This window comes from Arachis stenosperma, chromosome 9 (genome assembly GCF_014773155.1).
Source record: "Arachis stenosperma cultivar V10309 chromosome 9, arast.V10309.gnm1.PFL2, whole genome shotgun sequence".
In the NCBI taxonomy this organism is placed as follows: domain Eukaryota; kingdom Viridiplantae; phylum Streptophyta; class Magnoliopsida; order Fabales; family Fabaceae; genus Arachis; species Arachis stenosperma.
This window is the reverse complement of record NC_080385.1, coordinates 7166604-7175153: the sequence shown is the minus strand read 5'-3', so window position 1 is coordinate 7175153 and position 8550 is coordinate 7166604. Positions and strand designations below refer to the sequence as shown.

The following is an 8550-nucleotide window of genomic DNA, read 5'->3' as shown; positions in this document are numbered from 1 at the left end:
AAAAAATGAAAGAGAGGGAAAGTATTTATAAACATACTAAGGGGCATAATGGTAAAAGCGGGGCAGTCATTAATGAGAATGCACCGTTACCAAAGTCTACGCACATCTCTAACGGACACGACGCTTGATTAGACGTAACCGTCAGAACCAAAGAGACACGGAAAGTCACGTCGGTTTCAGAAAATCACGTCGGTCCTCCAACAAGTCGACTACGACCCCGAGTAAAATACTCGAACCCAAGTCTTATAAAGATCTTGGGCTCAAGTAGGGGCACTGTTCATACCCTGGCCCAATAATAAAGGCCCAGGTCCAAATAAAAGGCCTAGTCCAGAGGATTGAGCCTTGCTGAACGCCAACCTTCGCACTAAGAAGTCGGTGTTAAACCCGACTTACTCCAAAGAAGTCGGAACGGAGAATAGCTGGCAGATAAGCACTCATTCAAATGAGTAACTGCCCCTAAAATCTCTCTAACTACTTTATCGAGCCATATCTTAACCTCCCTAAGATAGTGGGACGGTTAATACCCTAAAAATATGGCACTACTCCAACGGTGGTTATTGGCTCACCACTATAAATACACTGACTCCCCTCAGGTATCTCTAAACCCAATACTCTCTAGACCTGCTCACACCCTTGCTAACTTAGGCATCGGAGTGTCTTTGCAGGTACCACCCCCCATTCACTCACGAGCGCAAGTCGAAAGGAGGCTCTAACGTGCAAACCAGCTCGGAAGCCACCATCCGCGGACGATTGGGCCAACCAAAGCCATCCATTATTAATCTCCGGTTACCCATCGTAACATAAGTAATATTAATTATGGGGCGTTTATTTCAAGATTTATAATTTATAAACTTACTCTATTATGTAAGATTAATTTATTTCTATATATTGTAAAATATTCTTGCATGCTAATTATTTTTAAAAAGTCATATTTTATCATTTAATCAAGAGAATTTTTTCTATATAAACTTTTGTGATAATAAAATATCAGAGAAAATCTAGGAAGCAAGTACTTTTATTTAAATTTGGCCAGCACTTAACCATAAAAAAATGAGTAATTCTTAATATATAAAAGTAGATACATAAGCATGCACCATATTACTTTTGAGACATTTCTTTTCTCCTATTAATATCATGTCAGCAATATTGCTTACTTGGCAAAATTTTAGAATCAACCACTCAATTCTGCCAAATCAACTATTATTTTCAAATCAGCAAAAAATAAAATATACAAATAAAAAACTAAAATATTGAATCCAATAACTTTGTAACTTCCAAATACATTGAATTCATGTTCCTGTATTTATTATATCTTACCGTTATAAACAATACAATAAATTTATAACCGCAACAATTAATTTATAAATTAAAAGTTTAAAAAATGAAAATTATATTTTATTATTATAATTATGTTTATTATAATCATTTTATTTTTGCCAATGAGTTATATCTCAAATGTCATAGTCTCCCATATTGGTCGCGAGTTCAAGTCTCTGTATCTTTGATAAAAAAATAATCATTTTAAACTTTAGAAGTAACACTAGGTACAAAGAACTATTATTGTAGTTTTTACTTATTATTAAAAACAAATTCTATTTATTTTACCAATATAAATTTTGAAAAGAATATTTTGAAAACTAAAAGAAAAACAAATTTATTAAAAGAGTATCAAAACGAAACAAAAAAAATATGATATTAGTCATACATTTTCATATTAGATACAAATAAAAAACTAAAAAATAGAATCCAATAAATTTGTAATCTCCAAATACATTGAATTCATATTCCTATATTTATTCTATCTTACCGTTATAAACAATACAATAAATTTATAACCATAATAATAATTTATTAATTTTATAAATAACTCACTAAAGGTAATAAACATCCATATTACAAATGTCATAATAATATTATTAATCATAATAAATTTTACGTTATAAGTACTTAAATTCCATACCATTTAAACTATATATATAAGTCTTTTATCATTATTCCTTCACATAACATCAACTTTAGCACAAAAAAATTTATTTTCGAACGGCAATGAGAATCTGATGATCAGGTATGACAAAAAAAAATCACAACATGCATTATACATTCATACTTACTCAAATACCATATATCTAATGATAACATAAATTGAATATTGGAATAGGAAAAGATCTTTACAATTTTAGCAACTATAAAGGAAATTGATGAGAAATTAGGATGGAACTATGTTAAATGTAAAAAGTGTCAGATGAAAGCATATAAAAAAAAGAAACAACTACATTTGTGGCACATGTAATCAAATACCACAATATCCAACAATAAGGTAACTTATATACTTTTCATAATCTCATCTACCAAATTATTAGTTGCTAGCCCAATACTTATTTTAGGTTCAGAATTCAATTAAAGGTTTTAGATCAAAGTGTTACAACAACTTTTGTACTATTTGACGGCGACGCAAAAAATTTATTGGGTACAACTGCTTCAAATCTAATGACATTTCAGAAAAATAATGACATTGAAGCACCACTCTATCAAGAGATTAAGGAGAAAGAAAATCATACAAATTCAAGACACATATTCGAAAGAAGAACATACATACAAAGATGGAACCAAATAACACAATAGAAAGTGCATCAAACTCAACAATTCATAAAGAATATGTCTTCGCAAGAACTTATGACAAAAAAAGAAAGCATAAACTCTAACAACTAACAAAAAAAAAAGGAGGACGAGCGCCACATAAGATGACTAAGTCCATCAACTAAAACAAATGCAAAAATCAAACCACCAAATAAAAATGTCACTTGTACAACTCCAACATCCAAATCTTTTGTACTAGGAATTATTTAAAATAAAACACCCTTTAAATTTAGCTTCAATTTACACATATTTAATTTATTTCTACAAAATATAACAATTTTTAATATTTATTATATACTATCGTTAATTTACCGTCTCGCGCGATGCGCGGATCTCATTCTAGTTAAATGTAATCTCATACTATTAAAAACATTTATGATGACTAATTGATAGTTACAAATAACAAAATTTGCTGGTCTTCTAGCATTTCTCTAAAATATCACACTAAATATTTTAGAACATTGAGAATAAATTTTATTAAAAAAAAGTAACTATAATATCACAGAATAATAAATAAGTTTTGATGAGAGAACAAAGAATATATTATTAGAAGAAAATGATAATAAAGTACATGATTTAGATTCAAATGACATATATATAAAAGGGAGAAATATTAGACTACATGCATACAGCCAATAATTATTTATATATTTTCATCATTTAATATTTGATATTAGATGTATAATAATTTATAAAATTAAAATAAGTGAGAGTGTAACACATTAAACAATAAAACAACACTTTTTTTCATTCGCTAGTCATGTATCGGATAAAACAACCCATCTGATAGAAAAAATATATATGGACAATAAAAATATTAAACAATATGAAAATGGATATTGGATATTTAATTTATTAGGTATGCAGATGATTATTCTAAAATTAAGATTTATGAGGTAATTTAGGATGAAGTATTTTTTTATTTTATTAGATCAATTTTAAAATTCATTATTCACATTATTTAAAAATGTTATTGTTTATCTAACAAAACCCTATGTGTTAACATGTTTTTGGGATTGACAGAATTTACCAAATTTGGAGTTTATTGACCTCCAGGGCTGCAAACGCTTGATAGAGTGCCCAAATTTAGCAGGTAACACGAATCTCAAATCAATATTACTCTCTGGCTGTGAAAGCTTACAAGATGTTCATCCATCTATTTTCTCTCTCCCCAAGATTGAAAAACTATATGTGAGCTATTGCACATCGTTAAAGAGACTTTGCAGTGACTATTGTTCTCCCTCTCTCCATAGCTTGTCGGCCATTTATTGCTCCAATTTGGAAGAGTTCTCAATCCCCATGATGACTCATCATTCCGAAATCAACCTATGTTTACCATCAACGGCTTTGAATGAAGTGCCATCTACTATTATGCATCTCAAAAATCTTGAGTGTTTTTTTCTAACATCAGTTACTCTCTTGAGAAACTTCCTCAAAACTTTGCCTCCAAAATTGCACTCATGGATCCAATAAAACATGAAGATGACACATGCATCATCTTAAGTAGAATATTGCCCACCCCTGCCTTCTTGTCTCTCAAGGAATTAATTTTCTTCGAATGTAAGAGGTTGTCTAAACTCCCAAACAACATTCATGTCTTACAATCATTACAAGTATTACAACTGCGAAGTTGTCATGTCATTACAAGTTTGCCAAAAAGCATTAAAAATCTTCAACAGCTCTTACATCTTCAGATCGTTGATTGTGTAATGCTTCAATACATTCCTCCACTTCCCCCATCAATTATATACTTTCAAGCAGAAAACTGCAAATCTTTGGAGGCAGTCTCAAGTTTAACAAGTGAACCACCCAGAGAATACTATGCATGGTTTATATTCCATAACTGCACAAAGTTGGATGATGATGCATATGAAGCCGTTTTGAAAGACTTGAAATCCAAGATACAACTTGTGGTAAATAATGATGGATATCTGCATAATGAAGCAAACAATGGTAATATATTCTTCTTATATTATTTACCAAGTAAAGAGAGCATAATTAATGACTGGTTTCCTGACTACTGTAGAGAAGCTTCGATCACTATTGAAGTTGCTTCAGATCACAAGATTTCTTCTTGTCTTGTTGTCTGCATCTTGATTTCTAAATACTCATCATGCATCCTTACCGGGAAAGAAGTGATATTTAGATGGGAATGCTACTTGGGAAAGGGTTGCAACGAATGGGAATGGATAGCAACTATTGCCAAGAGGGTAGTCTTGGTCACCTATGTTCCCGATGTTTGGATTCCTCAATGGGAAACATTATCAGATCATAAGGTAGTGTGGTATGATGGAGAGTGTTCCAACAAGATAACAGAAGCAATCAAAGAGAGAAAGAGGGACAGCAGTTGTAATACTATGCTTAAATTTGAGTTCTATGCAAATACAGAAGATAATGAGGAAGTAGTGATAAAGGGGTGTGGGATCCGTTGGATGCATGTCCATGTCAATCATGATGGAGAGATTACTCCAGATGCCACTCATGAGGGCTATGAATCTCATGACGTTGAGGTAATGCTTTTAAATTCTAATACTAATGTCAATAGTTTTCACACATTATTGTTGTATTCTCAATTGTTTAGTCTAGAGATCCACAACAAAAATTAAATCATTCTAAATTGATTTTGGTATATATATAATGATAGTAAACGAAAACACACCTTTGATGAATTATCTACGTGCTTGAATTTTCTTTTTATTTCTTCTGCACAACCTAGCTATAATTTTTTAATGTTTCTCTTACACAAAGCTTCTTTGCTTCAATTTTATAGATATATCATATATATCTTGTAAAAGTCACTACAAGAATTACAAAAATCAAGATTTACTATGCTCTTTACTTATTATAAATGGACATCTTAACATTTGTTGTTGTACAACAAGTAGTGTTTCACTTTCTCAATAAATTTAAATAACAAAAATGATAATAATGATTTATTACTAACTTTTAAAAAAACTTTAGACCTCGAAAACGTCAAAGCTACTAAATTAATACATCAGTTTGCAAAAGTTATACTATTTATGAATAGACAAAAATTTGAAATAAAATATTTTTGCATATTGATGTTTATGTTCATGATGTGTTGTCAATTTTATACCATAGTATGTTGTTTGATATCGTCCTTGTTTGTGTGGTTAATTATCGTATCGTAGTAATAATATATTAAATGTGGGGATCATGAGGAATTATATTCTTGTCGCAGAGTAAGAGACTAGAGAACCGGAGAAAGAGTGGATTTACGTATTAGCTAAGCTTTTGATTATACTTGAAAATTACTATATTTCTTGAGCAGCTTACTTTTCATATTATAATTGAGTTTGTTTTAATATATGGTCTCCTATTATAATTGTAATTATAGTCGCAACAATCAATCAATATTTTAGTTTTTTATAATTCTACTTTTTATTTCTTTTTTACCTTATTGATTGATTATTAGTTGAAAGAAAGTTATGGTACGTTTGATTTACGTTTTTATTTTCTATTTTTATTTTTAGTATTTTCTGTTTTTACTTTCTATTCTTATTTTTTCTTTTACAAAATTCAAAAATAAAAAAATATAAAAAATAAAAATGCAAACCAAACACACCCTTAATTTTTTAACAAAACCCAATGTTTTTTTTAATTTGGTGATTATCATATTGAAACCGTGCTATGTTACTGTATGTAACATACTATAATAAATAGAGTTGCAATAGGCTGCAAATATATTCAAAATTCAAATTGCAAGAAAAAGAAAAATATACGACATAAACTACAATGGATATTATTGTAAAAGTCACAATATCTAGAATCACCACAATTAATTTTATGTTATCGATTTTATAACTGTATGTGTTGTAGAGCAAATACCGAAGAAGAGATACAAAGAAATATCACTCCAAAATAGAATAATATATTTCTCTTAAATTAAAGTACAGTAACTCTCATTTCTTACTGTGTTATGCAATATCTTTCCTTTTTTTATGTGTACTTTGTTCCTTTTTTTTCTCTTCAATTGAGTTGGTTTGTGATTATAAAAAAATAAAGAAGAGAAAAGAAATTAAAGAAAGTATAGCAGTGGATGCTGGCTCAACTAGTCAACTCATATATATGTGTTACTTTCTTTTAACTTATTTTGTCTTTCTTCTACAGAGAAGAACATATCATATGAGAACTCCATCCAACAAGAAAAGCTTCTCTGGGAAACACCTGTACTTCCTTTTGTTTATTATTGTTGTAGCAGTTATCTATTTGGTCACTTTATAGCACACTTTCTCTGAGAACATACCATTACTTATTTTTGTTCATTTGATTATTGTTCAATTTTCCCGTCAATTTGGCAGTGTGCAGTTTAATTTGCATATTGTTTTTTGCACTTTCACGCTCTGTTTTATATTCATAATAAGATATTATCTATTATTAGAAGACGGGTTTTGATGATAATTGAGTCATGAAGGGAGGCTATATAAATAAATGTTATATCATTCAGGATGTCATTATTTTGATATAATACTTGGCTTATTTGAGACGTAGGTGTGGTCACCATTCAAACTGAACAATAACAAAATTACACTTCATTCTATCTTACCTAATTATTATCTCATTTTCTCTATTTTTAATGGTGAAGAATTCAAATCCCAAAAGGTCCAGGACTCAACTTGCCACTTGCCTCATTATTATTGTAAAAGGTTCCTAGTGTGTGTGGTTTCTTTTTCTTTGTTTAAGGAGTAAAATGTAATTAATAAATGAATTAACTCTTACAAATAATATAAAGAAAAATGTAATGTTTGATTTGATTAAATCCTAAGTTATAAGACATAAGTCTATTAGTCTCTAGCAATTTTTTTTATATCTTTATTCTCTATTTGGTTTAATAATGATAAAAAAAAATATCATATTAACATTATTTAGCAGATGTAGACATCAGATAAAATTATCATCAAATTAATGTTTATTAATAGAAAAAGTATATGTAAATAACTTTTAAGCAGTCAATTTTAAATAACTGTAATTAATAGTTATTAATTTTATATTTTTTAAAAATAAAATTTAAATATATTGTTTAAAAAATAAAATTTAAATAATCACTAGACACTAATTAATGATCATTTAAAAAATTAAAATTATCAAGTCAATGACAAATCAATTAATAGTTGACTAATTAAGTGTTGGTTACCCACGAAATTCTTACTATAATAATTGTTATTTGAGAAAAAAGTTATGGGAATAAAATGGACTAAATGCAAATTAAAGTTAGTGGTAATTTTTTATTGGAAAGTTAGTGGTAGTTGCTATTTGGTAACGGACAAAATCATGCGTCAGATGATTAAGTTCAATATTATTAACATTACCTTGGATTTATACTCACATATTAAATATGTCAGGCAGTTTGAGCTCATTAAATTCTATGCTCACTCGATTATTTGTAGGGTTTATTTATCATATTTTTAAAGATACATGTTAAATTTATAAATTTAAAATTTTTTTTATTAAAAATATAAAAAAATTAAATTTTTAATATATTTTTTATATTTATTAAATAAAATATTTAAATTTTTTTATTAATAATAAATTTATTATGCGTCATAAAAATACATATTAAACTTTTATATATATTGTTGATAGATGCTCTAAAATATTATAAAAAAATTAAAATTTATTCAAAATACAATTTTTTTATATTTTCAATACGTGAAATATATTAAAATTTTAAAAAATTTATGTTATTATACTGTTAAAATATGATCTTAGAACACAAATTAATTAAATTCTATTTATAGTTGTAATCATAATTATATATTAAACATTTTCATTACTACATATATTATTCATCTTATACATTAATTTATAATATTATTAAGGTGTCTGTGTTAAAATTTTGATATAAAATTATATTATATATTTATATAATTCTTATGATAAAGGACATATATT

General features: G+C 28.0%; 1 protein-coding gene across 4 annotated transcripts; it reads left to right on the top strand.

The window, feature by feature from the left end:
• The first annotated feature begins 4057 nt into the window (after positions 1-4057).
• On the top strand, positions 4058-7185 carry LOC130951535 (uncharacterized). 4 transcript variants are annotated; one of them, XR_009074006.1, is made up of 3 exons: positions 4058-4590; positions 4664-5147; positions 6769-7185. XR_009074006.1 is itself a non-coding variant. In XM_057880210.1 (3 exons), the coding sequence occupies exons 2-3, from the start codon at positions 4347-4349 to the stop codon at positions 6880-6882; spliced, it is 915 nt and encodes a 304-aa protein (XP_057736193.1). In that variant the 5' UTR covers positions 4058-4197; positions 4332-4346; the 3' UTR covers positions 6883-7185. The 4 variants fall into 4 exon arrangements, 3 of the variants coding, with proteins under 3 accessions (XP_057736193.1, XP_057736194.1, XP_057736192.1); XM_057880210.1 differs by having other exon boundaries at positions 4058-4197; positions 4332-5147; XM_057880211.1 differs by having other exon boundaries at positions 4058-4204; positions 4332-5147.
• Positions 7186-8550: the final 1365 nt, after the last annotated feature.

Bases quoted from the DNA above. Each gene is read 5' to 3' on its own strand.
- LOC130951535 (XM_057880209.1), top strand. From the start codon at position 4,098: ATGGATCCAATAAAACATGAAGATGACACATGCATCATCTTAAGTAGA. The intron at 5,148-6,768 runs GTAATGCTTTTA...TTTCTTCTACAG, and splicing joins ATGAATCTCATGACGTTGAG to AGAAGAACATATCATATGAG.